The sequence below is a fragment of the Trachemys scripta genome, chromosome 4, assembly GCF_013100865.1.
Source record: "Trachemys scripta elegans isolate TJP31775 chromosome 4, CAS_Tse_1.0, whole genome shotgun sequence".
In the NCBI taxonomy this organism is placed as follows: domain Eukaryota; kingdom Metazoa; phylum Chordata; order Testudines; family Emydidae; genus Trachemys; species Trachemys scripta.
Window position 1 is genome coordinate 72,852,400 of NC_048301.1, and position 23,908 is coordinate 72,876,307.

Sequence of the window (23,908 nt, forward strand, 5' to 3'; positions counted from 1 at the left end):
GGAAAAACTATTTCACTAGGAGGGTGGTGAAACACTGGAATGCGTTACCTAGGGAGGTGGTGGAGTCTCCTTCCTTGGAGGTTTTTAAGGCCCGGCTTGACAAAGCCCTGGCTGGGATGATTTAGCTGGGAATTGGTCCTGCTTTGAGCAGGGGGTTGGACTAGATGACCTCTTGAGGTCCCTTCCAACTCTGATATTCTATGATTCTATGATTCTATGATTCTTTGTATATAGTTCTTAGGTAGTTAGTTAGCCATTAAGTTAAATGTTAGTTTAGTTGCTAGAGTCCTGGCTGGGACTTTGCCCCAGAGTAGGGCATGCCCTGTTCCCCAGGCTTCAAACTGTGTTCATCATGCAACAGACCAATGCCTGTTAGTGACCCCCACAGCAGCTGTTCGAAGTGCATGGGAGAATCCTATATAAAGAACAAGTGCAGGATTTGCAAGAACTTTTGTCTCAAAACCCAGAAGGAGTGGGATATCCGCTTGAAAGCCCTCCTCATGGAGGCTGCACTTCATCCGACATCGGAGAAATCCCGGTTGGACTCCACTTCCAGCACTTTGGTGTTGGTGTGGAGCACTCCGCCCAGCACCGTTCCCCCTCGTCGGTGCCCAAAAAGCATCCCCCTGACTTAGGATCCAGCCCCACAACCTCGGTCTCCAGCACCCTCTCTCTTTCTACCAGGCATGGAACACCAGAATCGAGGCACTGATCTCCATACTCTCAGTATCGGCCAACCTCTCACCAGAGATCGCCCTGGCGCAGATCCCTATCACCTAGATGATCTCCCAGGCATTGATCCCCACCGGTGTGGGACTGCTCACCATCGCGGCACTGGTCTCCTCCATCCCGGTACCACCTGATGGACAGATACTGATCCCCACACTCTAGGCATTGGTCTCCTGCAAGGGTCAGTCAGCAGACAGGCCTCCAGCGCCCCGCCTTGGTCACTGGAAGGGGACTGGTCCAAGTCAGAGCCGGAATTCAATCCCTCGTCAAGGAAGCATGGATCACAGTCGGCCCCAGAGACCAGCACGACATCCACGGTGGCGGCATGGCAGCAGGGCCAGTGGCCTGCTCAATGGCCTTGTTGGAATCCTTGGGGCATACCAATGATGCTGGTTCCATACTCCCACCACTCATCCCTGGCCGCCTTGGACAAACAACTCCCAGCACCGGGTTCAAAGCACAGTGCAGAATCTAACACAGGGACAGCACAACAGGCGTCAACGCCTAGGGAGCCGTCCCCAGAAGGGAAAGGGGAACCCACCCCTCCACCTGCGATGCTCTCGTCGTCTTCGTCGCCAGATGAAGCAGTGGCAGGGCCCTCCCAGACTGATAGTCTCCCCCCCAAGCTGTCCTTAAGAGAGTGGCTGACAACTTAAACCTGGAAATTAAGGAGTTGGTGGAGCAATCTGATGACCTTTTCAATGTCATATCTTCCACCACCCAGGCCCACATCGTGCTGCCAGTCCACCCATGGGTCCTCAAGATCGCTAAGGCGTTGTGGCAGACCTCTTCCATTCTGCCCACTTCCAAAAGGGTGGAAAAGAAGTATTATGTCCCCACAGAGGGGTTTGAATACCTCTGTACGCACCCAGCTGCTGGGTCTCTGGTTGTGTCCACAGTCAACAAGAGGGACAGGCAGGGACAGGTGAGCAGCATGCCTAAGAATAAAGATGCCAAGAGACTGGATCTTTTTGGCAGAAAGATTTATTAGGCGGACTTGGTGGCCAGGGTTGTTGCCTCTGCAGTGGTGATGTGACGCAGCTCTTGGCTGCAATCCTTGGGTTTATCCCAGGAGATGCAGCCCACTCTCCAGGACCTCCCGTATGAGGGAGCAAGGCTCTTCTCTGAGCTCACGGACACAAGGCTACATGACCTTAAAGACTCCCGTGCCAGCCTTCACGCTCCACAGCAGGCTAGGAAGCAGTTCTCTCCTCCTCCTCTTCCTCCTCGGTCCTGGGGACCTCCCCAGAAGGGCACCTATAGGAGAAAGGACAGAGACAAGGGGTTTAAATGATGATGCCCCTCGTCCTCCCATTCGCTTGCTCAGCCCAGTCCTTCAAGACACCATGGGAGCCAAACACAGGCATTCTGAGGGTGTGCTCAAGGATTACACCCCAGTCATATTCCAAGATCCACCCTCCTATTTTTCCCTCAACTGTCTGCGCCCCTTCTGGTCAACCTGGTTGCGAATAACCTCGGACCGTTGAGTGCTCAATGTAATATTCTCAGGCTACATCCTACAGTTCTTAGCCTCCCCTCCTCCCCACCCCCCTTCCCCATTCCTCTTCAAGGACCCTTCTCATGAGCAACTCCTCACCCAGGAGGTAGACAACCTCTTCAATATGGGGGCAGTAGAGGAAGTCCCTCGGGAAATGAGGGAAAAAGGGTTCTACTCCCATTATTTCCTAATCCTGAAAGCAAAAGGGGGGCCTGCGACCCATCCTAGACCTGCGACACCTCAACAAGCATCTCAAAAAGTTGAAGTTCCGCATGGTTTCCGTGGCCTCCATTATTCCCTCCCTGGATCTGGGAGTCTGGTATGTCGCCCTCAACTTAAAGGAAGCATATTTCCATATCTCCATCTTTCAAGGACACAGATGGTTCCTCTATTTTATGCTGAGCCAGCACCATTTCCAATTCCTGGCACTACCCTTTGGTCTCTTGTCAGCCCCAAGAGTGTTTACAAAGTGTATGCCATCAGTGGCATTTACCTGAGGCATTGGGGTATTCAGATTTATCTGTACCTCAATGACTGGTTCATCAAAAGCCAATCCTGGGATCAGGTGCAGCAGCACCTTGACCTGGTTCACTCCACTTGTCACGATCTAGGTCTGTTAATAAACGAGAAAAAAATCAACTTTAGTTCCAGTGCAGCGCGTAGAGTTCATTGGAGCAGTCCTCGACTCCACTTGGTCTAGAGCCTTCCTCCCCGAAGCCCGATTCTGAGCCATGACAGACATTATCTCGTGTATGCGAGCCCACCTTCTCACCACCATTCACACGTGCCTGAGATTGTTGGGTCACATGGCAGCCTGTACTTACGTGGTCCAGCATGCATGGATTTGCCCCAGGCCTCTACAGGCGTGGCTGTGGTTGGTCTATATCCCCAACAGACACAACATAGACCTTGTAGTAAAGGTTCTGGACCACATACTGTCGTCACTCACATGGTGTTTGAATCCCCTGTCAATGTTGGAGGGAGTCCCCTTTGTGGCCCCGGCCCTGTTGGTTACCCTAGTCTACGATGCCTCAGATCTGGGGTGGGGAGCCCACCTGGGAAATCTCAGCACGCAAGGTTGTTGGTTGAGTAACAGTCGCTTCCTACACATAAACGTCAGAGAGCTCAGAGCAGTTCGCTTGGCCTGCCAAGCTTTCTTGCCTCATATAAAGGGCAGGTTGGTTCAGATCCTGACGGACAACACTGCCACAATGTTCTAAATCGAAAAGCAAGGTGGAGCCCAATCGTCAGTCCTTTGCCAAGAAGCTCTCAGGCTGTGGAACTTCTGTGTTCAGCATGCCATTCATCTCTTAGCTGCGCACCTCCCTGGGGCCAGGAATGCGTTGGCAGATTGCTTCAGCAGGACCTTCTCGTCTCGCCATGAATGGTCACTCCATCCGAAGGTGATCAGCATCATTTTCCAGTGGATTTTTTCTCTTCCAGGCAGAACAGGAAGTGCCACATTTTCTGCTCAATTCGGGGGATCGACAGAGGTTCCCTGTCAGATGCCTTTCTGCTCCCGTGGTCGGGGGCCTTCATGTATGCCTTCACTCCAGTGCCGTTAATCCATAGAGTCCTCATGAAGATCAAGCAAAGGTGATTCTCATAGCGCCGGCTTGGCTGCACCAGCACTGGTTCTGCTCGCTGCTGGACCTTTTGGTGGCCGCCCGGTTACAGCTGCTGCTCCAACCAGACCTGCTGTCCCAGAACCACGGCAGTCATCTGCACCCAAACCTCGCAGCACTGTACCTGACATCTTGGCTGCTACATGGTTAAATGCAGAGGAGCAAGATGTTCGGCCGGTATCCAACAGGTCCTGTTGGGCAGCAGAAAGCCCTCCACCTGACCAAATGGAAGCGGTTCACATGCTGAACCTTGAGTAAAGGTATTTGGCCCGAGCGGGCCTCACTGCAGTTAATCCTGGACTACCTTCTGTATCTCAAATTCCAAGGCCTGTCTCTTTCATCTGTTAAGGTCCACTTGGCTGCTATTTCAGCCTTCCATCCACCGCTCCAGGGCAGGTCGGTTTTCGCTCAGGACATGGTCAGGTTCCTCAAGGGCTTTGAGCGCTTCTACCCCACGTCCGGGACCCCATTCCTCTGTGGAACCTGAATCTTGTTCTGTGGTGGCTCCTGGGTCCCCCCCTTCAAGCCTCTGGCTTCCTGTTCCCTCCTCTTCTCCTGGGAGGTTGCACTCTTGGTTGCAATAACATCTGCCCACAGGATCTTTGAGATTAAGGTGCTTGCCTCAGAACCACCCTGTACGGTGTTATACAAGGACAAGGCAAAACGCTATGATCAGGCAAAAATGCCTCCTCTGGCAATTTTGACCACCCCCTCAACCAGGGCACAAGCTTCTTCGGCAGCTTTTCTAGCTCAGGTGCCTATCCAGGATATCTGCAGGGCTGCTAGTTGGTCGTCCATCCACACGTTTACATCTCATTCAGGGCCGGCTCCAGGCACCAGCCTGGCAAGCAGGTGCTTGGGGCAGCCACTCCGGAGGGGGGCGGAACATCCAGGTATTTGGCGGCAATTCGGCGGACGGTCCCTCACTCCCTCTCGGAGCAAAGGACCTCCCGCTGAATTGCCACCGCAGATCGCGCTCGCGGCTTTTTTTGGGGGGGCTGCTTGGGGCGGCCAAAACCCTGGAGCCGGCCCTGATCTCATTACACGCTTACCCAGCAGGCCCAAGACAATGCAGGCTTTGGTAGAGCAGTGTTGCAGGCCGCACAACTATGAACTCCAACCCCACCTCCAGGGGTACTGCTTGTGAGTCACCTAGAATGGAATGAACATGACCAAGCACTCGAAGAAGAAAACATGGTTACCTACCTTTTGTAACTGTTGTTCTTCGAGATGTGTTGCTAATATCCATTCCATTCCCCACCTTCCTACTCCTCTGTCGGAGTTGCAGGAAAGAAGGAACTGAGAGGGCGTAGGGTTGGTGATGCCTAATATACCGACACATGAGCGTGGCACTCCAGAGGGTGCCACTGCCGATCCTACAGATACTGCTAAGGCAAAAATTTCCAATGACTGTACACGTGGGTACACGCACACCTAGAATGGAAGGACATGAGCAACATATCTCAAAGAACAACAGTTACGAAAGGTAGGTAACCGTTTTTTTGGACCGGTTATTAAAAAGGGTTAATCTTTTCCCTTGGAACAGTGGGGGAATGATTGGGGCATAGAATCCTAACTAGTTAATCAGGCTGACTCATCTAGCTGTTTTGGACCTACATTTTTTAAAAAAATTCTATTTATGAGGTTTAGCTAATTTATATTATTTGTGACATAGCATAAAATAAAAAGGAAATACAACAGTTGAACAAAATCAGTTTCTCTTATTGAGTGTTGAACAATAAAATTCTATTTAAAAAAGGCTAAACAAAAAAGAAAACCTAAATGAGAGTAGAGAGAACAATATGTATTAATGTGTCTCAAAACATTTACAGGCTAACAGTGGATCACAGTTTGCTATGTGATTGGCCTTTGTGCTTTTCATTCAGGAAACTTGATTGTAAAAGAAATCTTCTGCTAATCTCTGTGTTCCGTGCTTTGCATTTGTGTATTAACTTTCAGATCATCTCCTGTGTTGTGTAAGTTAAGCTTTTGTTCAAAGTTAAAGAGCCTCTAGTGAAACTACCACAAAACTGCCAGACACATACTCTGAAAAAGATATGGGGTTATGGTAATCAGCTGAACATGAGTGCCCAGTGCAACACTATGGCCAAAGTATGTAATTTGATCTTTGGACACCTAAATGGGAGTCTCACGCTCCAGGGCAACAGCACCTGTATTTCCCTTTAGTGGCCCAACAAGGGCACCCAGTCTCAGGCTTCAAGACCCCCAGCCATTGCCTCTCTTGGGTGGAGACTTATGTCTTTCTCCCTTCCGACCAGGGTATTTCCAGGCTGAAGAGTTCCCTGCCTTCACTGTTATTCCCAGCAAAAGACAGTCTGCCTAAGCAGGCCTGCCTCTCTTCTCTCCTTGGAGATGGTACACAGTGTAATTGCTCCAGATATAAGTTACCACACAGCACCTTCTATGCAAGCATATTTATTCTTAGGGTAAAAGTATTTACAAAAACAATAAAATAACCTCCAAAAATGCTAATAAACTTACCAGGGATTCCCCCAACATGGGGCTGGCAGGTGAGTCCTTCAGACTGCCCAAATGGGTCTCTCTTTTGGTCACAAGTTCATTACATGCTCCATTCAGAACTAACACACTCATGAAGAGTTTAGTCCCTCCTTTATTCAGTTTGGAGATCTTTGAACTGGAGTTTCCAGGAGCAGGTAATCAGTAGACAGTTGGTTTCTCTCCCCAGGCCATAGCTTCAAAGGATGGATTTTAAGTGTATCATTTGCATTTACCTTACCCCCCCACAAGAATTTCCTAGGAAATCCACTTCCTATGTATTGCCCCAAAAAGTCATTTGACGTTCCGAATGTCTTCCAGAGATTGCATTAATCCTCCTTCCTCATAAAGAAATTTCATACAATCCCACAGTAGTACTCAAACATTTGCTTTTTCAATAGAATGGACCCCAAACGTAATTCAATAAGGTTTAACTTAATTCCATAAGGGTTTCCCAGGTTATTGGAGGATACTGTCATATCTGTCATGGTGAATCTCAAGTAGGAGCTGAGACATTATTTTACCTCTGTATTTTGCATTGGTGTGACCACTGCTGGAATACTGTGTCCAGTTCTGGTGTCCAGAATTCAAGAGGGATGTTGATAAATTGGAGAGGGTTCAGAGAAGAGCCAGGCGAATGGTTGAAGGATTAGAAAACCTGCCTTACAGTGATAGATTCAAGGAGCTCAATCTATTTAGTTTAACAAAGAAAGTTAAGGGGTGTCTTGATCACAGTCCTTAAGTACCCTACATGGGGAACAAATATTTGGGCTCTTCAAGATAGCAGAGAAAGATCTAACATGATACAATGGCTGGAAGTTGAAGCTAGACAAATTCAGACTAGAAATAAGGTGTATATTTTTAGCAGCGAGGGTAATTAACCACTGGAACAATTTACTAAGGGTTGTAGTGAATGCACCATCATTGGCCATTTTAAAATCAAGATTGGATGTTTTTTCTAAAAGCTCTGCTCTAGGAATTATCTTGGGGAAGTTCTGTGGTCTTTGTTGCACAGAAGGTCAGGCTGTTGATCATAATGGTCCCTTTTGGTCTGAGTCTATGAATAAGAACAGTGGCACTTGGACAACATCAATAAGCTGAAGGGCAAGGGACACTTCCATTGGAACAGAATGAATGAATAGTGTTGCATCCTAAAAACTATTCTAATCTCAGTTACACTGATATAAATCTGGAGAACCTCTGCTCGCTACCATTCACACTCTGCCCCATTTCTACTGACTAACAAAACGTGCCTTTTCTCCTTGAAGAGAAAAGCCTCTTTACCTACTAGGGAAAGTAAAATATTTGCCTCTTTTTAAAGTTTCCTGATGTCCAGTTTTGTAACTAATATATCTTCCAAGGCACTTCAACAGAATTAATTTTTTAGGTGCAAGTTCAAGTGCAATTCAAGTTAGGACTAGAGACAACCTAATTAGAAGTAAATATACTGCCCTAATAGTAACATTTTACTATAATCCATTATCATATGATTTGTAAAAATCTTCCTAAAGCAGCAAACCTGTTTTTTAAAAGTCACATTATTATGGATATGAAATTGTATGGTCTTATTGCTGATGTTACATCAGTATTAATACATAAACTGAAAACATTTCATATAGAAATATTCCATCTTTAGCTTCCAAAAAATAATTAACATGCAGCAACATGACAGAGGGAAATTCATTATCTGGACTCTGCTGATTAGAGGTTTGCTTTCGTTATGTATGATCTCACTAGAATCCCTTGATAGTCATGTCTTGTATAACATGATTGATTACATTTTTCTTTAAAATGTATGTGGGTGAATGTAGTATTCATGAAAATGATCCTCTTACTGTTATATCTCACTTGAACACTTTGTTCAATGCCACTGCACAACAGGAAGGAGGTTGCTTGTCCTGGAGAGAGTGCAGCAGAGGTCAATAAAGAAACTCATGAATAGAAGATATAGAGAAAGGTTAAGGGAGTTATTCTTATTCTTGTGATACAGAAGACAAAGTTATGAATGGGGTTGATAAAACTTAGAAAGGGTCAAATTCACTGCTAGTGCAAATAGACACGTGAGGGGTTCAAAAACTAGAGGATATAGTCTAAACAGTAGGAAATTAGAAGAATACTGGTAATTAAGGCAAAATAAATTCCCGAATAATATAATAAACCTACTGAAAAAGTTACCTGGGAAAACAATTGAAATTACACATGGATTTGTTTTTTAAGGAGGGGAAAGAATGGTGAGATTAAAATAAGCCAACACAAAGCAGGCATGTTAGCGCCAGAAAAAAGTATCACCTGATACCTGGCCCAACATTTCTTCTGTTCTAGGGCATAGTAGCACTTGCATCAGAGAAATGCAGGCCATGGTTCTCATTTTGTACTGGGAACATTTGATCATTCCATCAAAAAGTCTGGAAAGTTGCTCTGACATCAGTATAGTTGATCTGATGAAAAAGAAAGCAAGTTCATTCACCAGTTCTTTTAGCTGCCATTTATCTTCATTTTTTTTAAATGTATATTTTAATCTGGCGTCATTTAATCTGGAAATAGTTGCCTTGTTCTCTTCTGCATGATTATTTCTCCTTTCCCATCTCTCCTTAACAAATATTTCAATAGAAGTAAAATTTAAAGGAAAATATTGCAGGTGTAGTCTCTTTGGCCCAGATTTTTAAAGGTGCTTAGGCATTGCTTTGTTCAGTGTTGCAATGCCTAACTGATTTAGGAGCCTAAATCTCATTTTCAAATGGGATTTAGGCACTTGGGAGACAAACTCCTATTTAACGTCAATGGGATTTAGATAAGGTGCCTAAATCACTTTTGAAAATGAGATTTAGGTTCTTAAACCAGTTAGGCATTGCAGCTCTAAGCACAGCAATACCTAAATATATTTAAAAATCTGTGCCTTAACATATAAATCCTGGGAACTGATATTTGCAGCTGTAGTAGAATTAGGCATTTCATATGTGTGCTGGGACTAGAGGCTCCAAAATCGCTGTCTTCAGGTCAGACCAAGAGAAATCCCATTGTCCAGCAACCTAGGACAAGGAAAATTCCGGTATGAACAAGTGAAATTTAATTGCTTACTGCCTGTTGGACAAACTAAAAGTCAACACTTAAAATGCCAAGATGCATTCAGCTTGAAGCTGAAAATAAAAACTGGCTCCCTCCCACAGGTGTTTCCTTGTAACAGAAATAGTGATGGAGGATTTTTCCACCAAGCTTATTATTTTTCTAGTTTCCATCTGTAGCCGCAGTTAGTTAGTTGGCCTCCTGCTCTTCTCAGGGAAGGGAAGAGTCCAGATAGCTAAATTACTGTACATAAAACTAAAAATAAAAAATGGATATCCAAAATTGAGATCTAGCTTTGTCCTTAAATATGTCCATGTTAAAATGTTTCCTCCTCCTTCCTCTAATAAAATGATCATTTTGGATAACTAAATTATCTGAAAAATAGAAAACTTTCCTCTAAAGGTTTGGATCTCAGCTGATGAGAGAGATGCTGGGACTGTTTCTTTGCTAAATGTGCTTTATAAATTTTCACATTTAAGGGATTGAAACTGACACTCGTGACAATATGCATGTGGAATAATACAAAGCTCAAAGATGTATGAGAAGTGTTATACCTCTACAAACACCTGATTAATCTCACAATGTGTTTTCCCATTGCATATGCATACTATATATGCATTGTTCACAATACTTTCTGTATGATTGCAAGTTTTAGTAAAGATTTATCTCAGGGCTTTCTCAGATGAGGGATTTTTTCCATTTCTCCAGTTTTTGCAGGCATAGGGTAAAGTGTGTGTATATAGAAGCGGACAGAATCAATGCTGGTTTTTTCCCTCCCATTTTTACCTATCATTTCTGACTGACTGAGCTCAAGTATAAGCAACATCCTGTCCAATATGTAATGTTCCAGACTCTTAAGCTGTGTTTTCTGTTTCCCTTAGAAATCTGTAACTACAGCTTCTATGATCACCACTAAGACACTACCTCTCGTCTTGAAAGCAGCAACTGCAACCATGCCTGCCTCTGTTGTGGGTCAAAGACCTACCATTGCCATGGTTACTGCAATCAACAGTCAGAAAGCGGTCCTCAGCACCGATGCACAGAATACACCAGTCAACCTCCAGACGACAAATAAGGTTACTGGTCCAGGAGCAGAGGCAGTCCAAATAGTGGCAAAAAACACAGTTACTTTGGTAAGCCAGAAGAAAGAGAGAGAGAGAGAGAGAGAGTGTGTGTGTGTGTGTGTGAGAGAGAGAGAGAGAGAGAATGTGGGACTGTGTGCACCTGTGGAGCTGTGTGTATTTACAAAGGAGGACTACTTAAAATACTACTTATAAACAGGCTGGTTTTGCCCCACAGAAGGAAAAATGAACTCTTACACATAGGGACACGCAGTACTTCACTGATATTGTGAGGCTTAATTAGTTGTAATGCTTTGAGAGCCTGAGGGGAAAATATTTATTATTTATGTATGTTAATATTTTTATTGAATTAAGTCATTGTTGTAGTCACTTTCTGTGTAAAGCTTGCCCTAGACGCGGGGTCTGTGGACAAATACTGTTACTAGTATGAAGTTTGTCCTACCTGATCTGCAGAGCTCTGTTGTGCTAAAATGTTGTTCTGTAGTTCTGGTTTTGGAGGCCTTGTGGACTTTATTTATTTGGTTGGTATAGATCCTCATCTTATCTAATGTGTCAAACGTCTCTTGTTTTCTTTGCTCACTAAATCTACATAGGGTTAGGATACACCTCCCATCCTATCAAGTCTTCATTTACCACATCCTCTTACCAGGATCCAGCCATCATAAGCCCATATTATGGAAAGTGTCTCACTTTTGATTATATCAGGCTTTCAGAGAGTGCCTAGCAGCTGCTGCGTAACTGATCAGCTGCACAGAATTTTGTTTAAAAACATAAACAATAGCAACTGTGGAATTGGGCATTTGGGTTTCTGAGACTAGGCAATTGAACAGAGCCATTACAGGGAAGTTTTACTTTGTGGATAGGCTGATCCAGGGCTTTATCAACAGTGAGGCCAATTTATATCATAAATTTTCCTTTATAAAAGAATATAGCTTTGATGGATGTAAATAGTCAGTGTTTTGCTTCTGAATGAGCCAAATAGTTGTATTTGGGGTGGAGAAATCTCTTTAAGTGGAGTCTTTTTCCACCATCCCCAATGATGTGGTTATCTCCCAGAAGGACTGATAAATCTCTGCTCAGGTTCAGTCCTTGCTGAATAACTTACCCTGGTCCACAGAGTTGACCCTTCTTTTAATAATCACTAATGACTAAAGCTACAATTTAGTCACGGGTATTTTTAGTAAAAGTCATGGATAGGTCACGGGCAATAAACAAAAAGTCACTGCCAGTGACCTGTCCATGACTTTTACTAAAAATACTCCTAACTAAATCTTAGGTGCTGGGGGAGGGAGGGCGCTCCAGAGGACGCTGCTGCTCTGGGGGCAGGAGGTGCTCTGGCAGTCACTGCTGCTCCTGGGGGTGCGAAGTGCGGCCCTGAGCGCGCCGCTGCTGCTCCGGGCAGGGGATGGCCCATGGCCCTGCCACTGCTGCTTCGGGTGAGATGGCGGCCCAGGGTCCTGCCGCCGCACCTCCGGGCGGGGGAGTGGCTTGGGGCCCTGCCGCTGCTGTTGCTCAGGGCTCAGTTGCTCCAGGGTGGCCTGGAGTGGGGGGAGGGATAGCTCAGTGGTTTGAGCATTGGCCTGATAAACCCAGGGTTGTGAGTTCAGTCCTTGAGGGGGCCACTTGGGGATCTGGGGCAAAATCAGTACTTGTTCCTGCTAGTGAAGGCAGGGGGCTGGACTCAATGACCTTTCTTGATCCCTTCCAGTTCTAGGAGATGGGATATCTCCATTAATTTATTTACTGCTGCTGGGGGGGCGCGGCCCAGGGTGCTGCTGCTGCTCCCAGACTGCTGCTCTGGGGCAGCGCCCAGGACCAGCTGCCTGGGACTGCATTAACAGCCGCCGGAACAGCAGCCAACGTGGCTGGCCCCGGGGCCATCCCAGCTGCTCGGGCACTCCTGTGGTCAGCTGCACCAGCCACTGCGAAAGTCATGGATGTCCTTCCATGATCTCCATGAAAGACTCACAGCTTTACTAATTATATGTGTTTCTATAGTGTTTCTATCAAGGATCTCAAAACATTTTCCCACATATTAATTAAACCTTAACAGCACGCTGGTGAAGTGTTAATATTGCTATTTTACATTGTTGAACAGAGCTACAGAAAGGGAAAGCTAACATTTTCAAGTGTACACTGAAGTTGTGTGTGTCTCAATTTTGAGTGCTCCATTGAAGACAACTAGGATCTACTTTTCAGAGGTGTTGGGCCACAGTAGCTTCCACTGATTTCAGTTAGAGTTGGGAGTGCTTAGCTTAGCCCCTCTAAAAATCAGGGCCAAGGTGTGGCAAGCTGGATAATCAAAATTAAAAGCCACTTTTGAAAATTCAAGCCAAAGTTATGAATTCAGAGTCATGTACTGGGTCATCTACAATGCTAGAAATAGAAGATGGGTTCTGGCTCCCAGAAGTTGTTCTAACTACTAGAGACACTGCTTTATTCTTCTGCATATCATTCCACATGAGAAGACAGAAGTGCTTTTACCATGTGAAGGTCTATCTGGCGGGGCAGCCAAATCTGGTTTTACTTTCTATCTTTTGTGAAGGCAGTTTTGACTTGTAAAACAAATGTGAAAGTTCATTACCTTCAAAGGAAATTGTTTTAGATGGCAGAGCCTAGTATTATGTACATTTAGATTAAACAAAAGGATGGTTAGCTTCAATTTGCAATACAGGATGTGCAGGAACCAAAATGTAAGGCCAGCTCTTTCTTTAATGTAGTTCTAATACAGAAACTGTTGCTGTGAGAATGTATTTACAGTGGGGGAAAGCAGCCTAAACTGAGGAGCATCAGGACTGAAAATACTGTCAGTGTGCTTGGTTTTGATGAATGACTTCAAAGCTATTTTCCTCTTGTTGAACTCTCTCTAATGTTTGTATAGCAGGTTCAGGCTACACCTCAGCCCATCAAAGTGCCACAGTTCATCCCTCCTCCCAGACTCACTCCTCGTCCAAATTTTCTTCCACAGGTGAGTGTACCAAGAACAAGAAAGATAGGAGGGAAGTTGGCCATAAAGTAAATAAGGGATGTTTTCTTTTCATTTCTTACCTTCAAGATGTGTGAAATGAAACTACTGAAAGTGTAGGAGCAGAATCAGTCTGTCACCGAAGGCTGCAAAAGCTCTTCAATCATCACTGCTCAGTATTCAAGAGCAGGAGAAGAGAAATAGCTGAAGTCTTTTCTGCAGCTTCCATTCTTTATACCATTTGCAGCTGAGCAATACAGCTTTAAATTGTTTTACTTTGCACTGTTTTTAGAAAAGACACTGGTTGCTTCTTCACATTTTTTTTATGAAGCTTCTTAGACAAGGAGCAAGGGGGTATAACTGGGAGTACCGGGATGAAATTAAGAAAGGAAAACTTTAGGCTGATTATCAGAACAAGACATTGGGACAGTAAATTCTGTTAATCTGTGACATAGTTTCCAGACATAAATGAAGGCTACACCCTGTATTTTGAGATATTAAAGGTAAAATGGACAAGATACCAGAAAATGTATGATGGGAAACAATCTTTTATTGGTAGGGAGATAGATTAGATGACCTAGTGGATTTTGTTTCTACTTGCGTTTTCTGTAACTATGAGATATTTGTATAATTGGGACTATGCCAGGTATAGCCAAAGATAACGATGGTACAGGACCAGAAAATATTTTCGACCTGAATTTTGTAGAGCTGTTTCCTAGCTTCGTACCTATGGATGTCTTCTCAAATATTATGCTTTACCATAGCATCAGAGAAAGAAAAGAGCAAGTGGCAATATGGCTGTATTTACCAGTAGAGGCTTTGATATTTTCAGTGAGGGGGCAGTTTGCTGTTCATAGTCTAGCAGGACTAGTTTCACGGTGTAAAAGGTTGCACAATGTATCTGCGTAATGCATGGAGTTAACACAAGCCATGGTGACTTATTCAACATCTCTGAAGACTTTGTTTTAGCTCTTGGGTCAGCTGTTTAGATATTAGATCTCTTGGCCAATGTAAAAAGTGCTGCAACATTGAAAGCTGTGTAAAGCTTTTGAAACATACTTTCAAAACCGGTTGCCTAAGTTGCTCCTGCAAATATTGCATGGACATCTGTTGTCCTCACAAAACCAAAAAGTAGATTTGCACATACAAAACAGTTAGTATTAAACATGTAAATGACTATTTGGGCATGCAAATGTGTGCAGAAGCAAAAGCTGTGTGTGCAAGTGTTATGGATGGGTTTTATGCAAGCAAATTGAAAATGTGGTTCTTTATTGTTGTTGCACACTTATGACACTATTCTAAAAATGTGTTCTGTAAGAAATGTAGATAGTTTTGCAGAATTTAGATAAGCTGAGTCAAAAGATTTAAAACAGAGAATATATTCAATAAATTCATTTTAAATATATTTCTATTTGTCTGGGATTTTTTCCTTGTAGGTTCGACCCAAACCAGTTGCCCAGAATAACATTCCTATTGCCCCAGCACCACCTCCGATGCTTGCAGCTCCTCAGCTTATTCAAAGGCCTGTGATGCTGACAACAAAGTTCACACCCAGCTCTTTACCCACCTCACAGAACTCCATACACCCAGTTCGTGTTGTTAATGGGCAGACAGCAACCATAGCCAAAACTTTCCCTATGGCACAGCTCACCAGCATCGTGATAGCAGCCCCAGGTACCAGGCTTGCTGGACCTCAGACTCTACAGATCAGCAAACCAAACCTTGAAAAACAGGTACAGATGGGCAATGTGTCTACTAAATGCTGCAGTTCTACTTTTGTGGGTTAATGCTGCCAAGGTAGAGAGGACTAATGACCATGGGGGGAATTTTCAATGGAGAATTAAATATCAGAGTCCCACTAACAGTGACCAAATATTAATAATATAATGACTTTGGAGAGGGGGTTAAGAGACAACCCCAGTTCATAGGACTGAAAGTTTGGCATTCTTTCAAAGGCCCATGGGAATCATTACAGTTCTTCAGTAATTTGGTGCTCCCCCTACTGGATCAGCAGAAAATGTTCATCTGAGGTGTGCTGACATCTGTGATGATGCTGACACACAGACAATATAGTAAACAAAAAGCCATGTTCATGTCAGGTCCTTTAGAAACACAGGAACAAAATATATTTTTATTTCTAAACTTCTTTAAATTATAACAATGGAGAGTAGAGGAATAAAAACTATTCAAAATATTTAACAAGGCCTATTTAATAAGAGAATCCGGCCGCATTTGATTTGATGCTGGAGCCTGTTGATTTGTGTTCTCCTCGGAATCCCCCTTTAAATTGCAGGGAAACAAAATGGCCAGTCGGCTTCTTGTGCTTGGTCAAGACTCCCATGACTGACCTGAGCTTGGATGGATGGAAGAAATGCCTCAAAAATAGAATTTCTAGATATTTAGTTATTAAATCTCACTTCAGGAAAGAGCAAATGGGGAAGGAGTCGTAAAAAATAATGCGCAACTTCAAATAAAATGATTTAATTGGGTCATAAATGTAGACTCTTCCAATTCAGTTCATGTGACATCTTTGGTTTCACTTCAAAAACTTTCTTGTCAGTTAATGTACCTTGGAGTTGTCCATGAAACTATGGACAATCTTGTGCAAGAATCTTGTGCACTATCGCTTCACTAAATTCACAGGGGTAGGTTGTTGCGTATCTTTTAAGGCAGATTTACAAGCTGTGCTCTGCAACAATGCATGTCTGTTACCTGTGAGCTTGATGAATCCTTGTGCTGCATATCCACAGTGTTGCATCTTTGATGTCAACATCATTTGTTTATTCTTTAAAGAACTGCTGACAGTCAGGAAAACTTTGAAAAACATTCAGAGACAAGTAACAATGATTTAATTATCTGTGTACAGTCTTTTGGTATGATTTCCTCAATCTTTATGATTAAGGATGTTTACACGAAACAAAATTTGTGTCTCTTCAGCATTCATCTCCTCACTCTGTGTTTGTGACATCACAGCCATGCCACAAACTGAGGGTCATCATGCTGGTGATTGTGATGTCGAGAGCCGAGGATTTTGACTTCAGGGAGGGCATAAGCCACAGGAATATCTGAGCTCTTAGGAGTCACAGTGCCAGTTTTCAGGCAAATGTTACTCATAATGACAAATGACGGGAAAGAAATGGAGAATGTATATACCATTCAGAATAGGTTATAAACAGGGGCTTTTCATTGAATGATTTTCCATAAGGCTTCAGCTGGTCTGTAATCAATCCACTTTTCATGCAGCTTTATAAATATTTCAGCCAAAAATGTTAAGTGCAGGATGACCTTCACCACTTGTGTGGTTGTTTGATTGGGTTGCCTGAGTTGCTCTGATGCTGCACGTTCTTGGGTTTGGGCCTGTTCTGTTTCTTTGCCAAAGCAGGACACATTGTTTAAACTTCCCTCACATTCCTGGAGAAAATCTCTTGTTGGGGCACTGCCAGTTGGTTCTACAACTGTTTTTCCCATTGTTCTACTAAACTGAAATTACTCATTTCACTTAGTTTTTCCCTAACTAAAAAATGCTTTCTGAGTATTGAGTTGTACTTGTTTCTTTTCAGACTATTAAACCCCATGTGGAAGCAGAGGAGAAGCAAACAGAGAGTCGTACCGTTACTCCACCAGCTGCACCCAAGCCAAAACGAGAAGAAAATCCACAGGTATCAGAGCAAATTCGGTGTTCTCTCCCTAGAAGAAAAAGGAGGCATTCTATCTTTCAAAAAACATCATAAACCAAGATGGAAGATAGTGTATCTATTTGTTTCCTCATTTCCCCCTCATCCTACACAGACACACACTCTTTCTCACACACAATTTATTTTTTTCCCTGTTCCAGTGGTTTCCAGAGCCCCTACCTGGTGGCTCACAGTGTTAAATACTTGGGAATCAAACAATGAGGATTTTGTTTCTGTGTAACCAGCAATGTTTAACTGGCAATTGAACTGTGCTGGTATCTGCTAAGGGTCAGTGATGATGGTTTGGGAGTTGAGACCTTGAGTCTGTTCCCAGCTCTGCCAGTGATTTCTTGTATGACATTGTGGAAGTTGCTTCTCCCTGTCTCTGATTTTTTTCTCCACATCTATAAAATAGAGCTAGTCTCTCTCTTTGGAAAGCAATTTGAGATCTATAGATGAAAAGTGCTATATAAGTGCAAAGAAGTATTAATATTTTCCTTATTTGGTTGGCTACCAGCTGACTTTGGGCTAAATGAAGTTGCTCCTGATAATGATTGTAACTGGAATGAACTCTGTTCTCTCTTTCTCTCTCTGACACAGAAACTTGCCTTCATGGTGTCTTTGGGACTGGTTACACATGACCACCTGGAAGGTAAGAAAAGTAACTGAGAATGGTTCCTGTGCTGTCCTGTTTCTCAGCAATTCTAGATTGGAAGTAAAAGTCCCAAATGTTCTTGTGTGATGTGCATTCTTTTTTTCCTTGCTCCAAGGAACAGATCGCACTTGGGCTATGCTCATACAGCACTTTGGGTTCAACTTGTCCCTGCCCCCTCAGTCCCTTGTTAGATGGAAACAGGCAGTTGCTTAGGTATCTGAGATCGATGGTTGGGGAGGCAGTGCATGCTCTGCTGTCTGGGAGGAAACTGTGAAAAAATGAATTGACTGTTGTGTAGCCCTTATGTGTGAAGAAGTTACCTAATAGGTCAGTGTACCTTTAACCCCTTCTCTGGATTTCTCATTTCTGTAAATTGGTGAACATGCTGGGTTAATGGATTTCAATAGTTCTGATAATTTCTTTAGTCCTTGCCTACAATGAAATCAAGCCTGAAGTTACATAAATTCAAGGACTTGCACATCACTGTACTAAATTTAGCCTCAGCAGAAGTCCATTTTTATTTTTATAATTTCAACAGATAATATATATGCTTATTTTAAGCATTTTTTTCTATTTTTATTTATTTAAATTTTCATAGTTGCACAAAATTATGGGTTCTAAGTAATTTTTTTCCATGTTTATCTATTTGAATTTTCACAATTGTGGAAAATTGTGGGTCAGACAACTAGTATTTAATGACAGTAGAAGTTGAGATTCAATAATTTAAAGCTTTATAACCATTAAAACACAAATTCTCAACATCACGTCAAAGTATACAAAATAAATATCCTTTAGTCAAACTCTAATAAGTTTTCATTCAGCATTTTTCTTACTTTGCCTATCTGTAAATTTTGATTATTATCAATGGAAATTTTCTTTTTGTTAATTAGTGTGTGTATAGATGTTTTTGACATTTACTGATTAAAAATCAAATTCTTCAGAGCCTGACTATATTTGCCTTAAATAGCAATGAGGTTTCCTCACGTGCTACTGTATTTAGGTTCCCAATTATGTTGAACTTCACTATAAAATATCTGTGTTCAGATGCTCTGATTTGGGAGGGGCAGCCAACCATTTCATAAACCAATCTGGCAGTGTATTTATTTTTACCATTATCTATTCATTTTCAAACCCAGGAGTGTAGCAGAGATGGCTATCTTCAGCATTGCTGGCTTCCCATGGAAAGCCTTATAGTTCGAACTTACTTGCTTGCAGACTGTATAACATAGACATAATTGTATGCTTTCTGAATCCATGGTTTCTAACCTGAACCTTTCTTTTCACAAGAAATCCAAAGTAAGAGACAAGAGAGGAAAAGAAGAACAACAGCAAATCCAGTGTACAGTGGAGCCGTTTTTGAGCCTGAGGTATCAGTCTCTTGCTGGGGGGGGAAGCTGGCAATTTCATTCTGTACTGCTGCCATGTTACTACCTACTAAGATCTCTGAAGCCCAGCTAAACAGATAGGCTGTCATTATAGTTTGAGAGACCAATGTAGTGATGTGACCCTCAGGGTTTTATATAGTAAATACAGTTATTTCTGCTTAATACTTCTCTCCCCCTCCACCACCACCCGCATTATAAACCTGGCATTAAATAGCAGTGAGTATTGGGCCTGCCATTAGGAGGTCAGCTTGTGCACTGGCCTGCAGCAGTCCAGATGTCAGAAGCAGAATGGAAGGCTAACATTTCCAAGGATATGTTCCCAACAACAGGACAGACATTAAGCCCAGTTCGTACTGTATTGCTCTGCCTGAGCTCTTACAAATTTAATTGTTACAAAAAATTAGCCAGCTAAAGTTGTTTTCCTCCCCTTTAAAGCGTAAGAAGAGTGCAGTCACATACCTGAACAGCACAATGCATCCTGGGACACGTAAAAGAGGTGAGTTATTTTCAACAATGCCATCTTGCTGTATGCTTATTTCTCCGTCTCCCATCAGCAGTCCCCTTGAGGACAGAAAGAAAGTGAAACAGGGAAGGATTTTGTGATACTGAATTTGCACAATAAATTCCAATGGTAAATAAGGACCAACATTTCTGGGGTTAGCGTAGCTGGCTTTATGGGGCAGGTCAAGGCAACATTTAAGTCTCACTCTACACAGTAAGACAATATACAGAACAGAGTGCAAGATAAATGTTGGAACACCATTTAATAGAAGAGAGTTGCTGCCAAGGTGCTCTTAATACTGCCTAAGCTGCAGTGCTACTGACAGGAAAGCAAAACATTATGGAAAAAATGTATTTAATCTTACAGGAAGGGAAATTCAGAGTGTGAAGAGCTCATTCCCCACGATGTGTTTCTTTTCTAAGGGAAGGATCCCCAAAGCATTTTTACTTCCACAGGGAAAACTTCCCACTTACCTTAAGCACTCTTCAGAAACAACTACCATCCTGGAACCTTAAAATGCCACCTTGTCCTGCATTCTTATATCTACTAAGTGTTATTCAGTGGAATTCACCTACAGAGCAGCAGTTCTTGTGCAGAACAGGTCACATTTTAAGGTCACACATCTTACTTTTAAGGATAAAATTGATCTCTTGGAACATTACAGTAGCGCTTAACTGTTTTGTTCTCTTTCTGTGTGTGGTGCTGAATATCAGAGTTGAGATCTGCCATGCAGATCTGAAAAGAAAATCTTTCCCTAATGGCTCTTAATGGTTTCCAACATGGCTTCTCTGCTCTTTGTTTTGCTGTCCAAAAACAAATGACCAAGCAATCTAACATCATGACCACCCAAGAAATCAGCAAGCATGCTGTATAGTTTGTGATTAAATCAGAGGTCTATGTATTCCATGTGTGGGGTGATGAACCTGAGACTGTGTATGCAGCAGTGTGTGTGTGTGTGTGTGTGTGTGTGCGTGTGCATACATGTGTAACAGACTAGATGGCTCAGGATATTAGTGATAGAATTCATAACATTTCACCTCCAAGTTATTGATCTGAATCTGTCCGAGGATAGTAGTGACTGAAAATCTTTAATTATTTGGTGGCTGTTTGATGGGTTAGATGAGCTGATGATCCCAGTCCAGTCTGTATTGAACAGGTGCCTACATGACACAAACCATGATCATAACTATCACTGATCATTTCCAATGTCTGTATTCTTGGCCAGGAGGTCAGGTATTCAAATGACCCTTGCTCTCCTTGAGGCAGCCTCTTCAGTGCAGGATGGAAGCACATAGGTGGGGCGGTGTAGATAAATTCGCACTTCTGCTGGCATGCTATCTCTGAGTAAATAAAGGACATCCAGTGCCACCTTCAATTACCTTAAATATGTTTTTAAAAAAGAAAGACAAGAAAACAAGTGTGGGGTGTGTGTGTGTGTATGCAGGCGTGCACTGTACATAAGGATATGTTCCTTCATATAGTAATGTTTCCAATGACCTAAAAATTTTAATTCCATTATATAACATTGTGTGAAGAATTACTTATAGATTTTTAAATGCACAAGATTACATATATGTATACATGGTATCTTCTTAGACTGTTTTTGCACAATGCTGTCTTCCTGTCCTTATTTTCATTCTCTGTTGTGACCCCTCATCAGCACCAGATTAGTAACATATTTTCAAATGGGGTGGACAAGATTTGGGGCCTACAGTAGTTTTATTATTTGAATTAATATAGCAGTATATTAGGAGGATAGTTTGTGCAGCCCTGTGCCCTTTAGGGGTTTGGTTTAATTCTAGTTGCTGTTGGTCACATCAAAAATTTCGGCTATGGACATCACCATCAAAGATTCTTTCCAAGGATGTACATCTCTCTGGAAAGTATCTAGAACTCAAGTGCAAGGTGCAGCATGTACTGGGTATAGCCTGGCAATCTGTAAATACTATTATAAGTAGGACCCTACCAAATTCATGGTCATGAAAAATGCGTCACGGACCGTGAAATCTGATCTCCCACTATGAAATCTTTTTGTGTGCTTTTACCCTATACTATACAGATTTCATGGCAGAGACCAGCGTTTCTCAAATTGGGGGTTCTGTAGGGGTGGTCGCAAGTTTATTTTAGGGGGGCCACGATATTGCCACCCTTACTTCTGCGCTACCTTCAGAGCTGGGTTGCCAGAGAGCAGTGGCTGGTGGCCAGAGAGCAGCAGCTGGTGGCTGGGTTCCCAGCTCTGAAGGTGGCGCCCTGCCAACAGCAGCGCAGAAGTAAGGGTCACAATACCATACCATGCCACCTTACTTGTGTGCTGTTACCTTCAGAGCTGGATGGCCAGAGAGTGGCTGCTGCTGATTGAGGGTCCAGCTCTGCAGGCAGCAGTGCAGAAGTAAGGGTGTCAGTACCGCAACTCCCCCTACAATAACCTTGCAACCTTCTCCCCAGAACTCCTTTTTGGGTCAGGACCCCTACAATTACACCATCAAATTTCAGATTTAAATAGCTGAATGAAATTTAAATGAAATTTATGATTTTAAAAATCCCATGATTGTGAAAATGGCCAAAATGGACCATGAATTTGGTAGGGCCCTCATTATAAGAGCTGCGTAATTATTCCTAGATTTTTATTCCTTGTGATCTTTCCAGATCTGTAGAGTAACTTGGTACACCTCTACCCCGATATAACGCTGTCCTCAGGAGCCAAAAAGTCTTACTACGTTATAGGTGAAACTGCATTATATCGAACTTGCTTTGATCCGCCAGAGTGTGCAGCCCCGCCCGCACGGAGCACTGCTTTACCGCGTTATATCTGAATTCGTGTTATATCGGGCCGCGTTATATCAGGGTAGAGGTGTATGTGGAAAGATGGGGAGAGTGCTAAGAACATATACTTTTACATAGTCGTACAATATGTAGATAATATCTCAGTTGTATGAAGGCTGTTCTTAGCAGATTTTGCACTTAGTGCTTTTCTAAAGGAGTCTAAAATAGATATATATGATTGGGGCAGTAGTACCTGCCGTTGAGATAGTGGGCATAGGTCTGAGATGGAAGGTGCTGACTTATGGAAATGTAGGGAAGAAAAGGAGACTTGAAATGGTGAGTGCTGGCTATGAGAGAAGGACCTTTGGGTAGGTATATGCTGGCATAGGATAGATAGGGAGAGGTGGGATGACAGTAGAAAAATTAAACTAACAGAAATCATTACAGCCTGTCTGTGGGTTTGGTGCCAGCACGATTTCCTGATAACTGGACGGTCTCATTGCTAGGAATGAAAAGAGGCCCCATTCTGCACTTGGGAGCGTGACTCTTTGACTCTTAGCAGAGCCTGTTTTCACACTCCTCTGATATGCATCTCTCAAGCGTTCATTTCTTGAAAAATTCCACTTGTACATTTCTAAAAAAAAAATGTATAAATCTTTGCTTCTCTTCTTTCACTTGTGACTCCTATATTAATTTCCTCTCTGTGCTACATCATTTCCTTTTTCATGCTAGCCAATGAGGACCACTGGCCAAAGGTATGTAAGATCATTTTCCCCCCCCTTTTTTTTTGTTCCCTTTTGTTAATGTGTAGGTCGTCCACCTAAATACAACACGGTGCTGGGGTTTGGGGCTCTGACCCCTACATCCCCTCTATCCAGTCATCCTGACTCCCCTGAAAATGAAAAGACAGAGACCACATTTACTTTCCCCGCATCTGTTCAGCCTGTGTCCCTGCCTAGCCCCAGCTCCACAGACGTAAGTAATTCTTGGGAAAGGGTTGGCTTTTGAAAAGATGTGTAGAATGAGCCACACTGGAAACTGCTTCAGATTTTGTTTCTTTAGCGTTCATTCCTTGAATACTGTTTGTCATGGTTCAGTGCAGTGAAACAGGCCAATGTTCTTTTACTCCCCAACCTTTCACTTTTACCTTCTTGTGCCTGTGTTATAGTACTGCAGATATTTCCTGTGACAGTCAGTCATTGATTGGGATGTTGGGATACACTGGGCATGCTTAGAGGAGCATGTTTTCTCAGTGTCTAGTGTCTGAGATCTTGTGTGACTGAATTCAATCTGTATTCCAGTGAGGAACCGGGAAGGGGAGAATGAGTCCTATTATTTAGAGAGACTGTAGTAGCAGTAAGTTGCTGGTGTTTCTGTAACAAGAGGAGGAAGAGAAGGAACTTCTTGGATCTCCCAGATAGCTGGGCACAATGTTCAAAGCACTGATCAC

At 43.1% G+C, this 23,908-nt stretch overlaps 1 protein-coding gene across 1 annotated transcript in view; it reads left to right on the plus strand.

Annotated features, from left to right (window-relative positions):
* PHF21A (PHD finger protein 21A) overlaps positions 1–23,908 on the plus strand; it is a gene marked incomplete in the record, with an annotated part of 290,156 nt that overhangs the window by 240,169 nt on the left and 26,079 nt on the right. Inside the window, 8 exon segments of the mRNA XM_034769562.1 lie at positions 10,314–10,565; positions 13,396–13,482; positions 14,916–15,212; positions 17,040–17,138; positions 17,754–17,805; positions 19,096–19,175; positions 19,629–19,689; positions 23,270–23,433. Of these exon segments, the coding sequence (XP_034625453.1) occupies positions 10,314–10,565; positions 13,396–13,482; positions 14,916–15,212; positions 17,040–17,138; positions 17,754–17,805; positions 19,096–19,175; positions 19,629–19,689; positions 23,270–23,433 (1,092 nt within the window).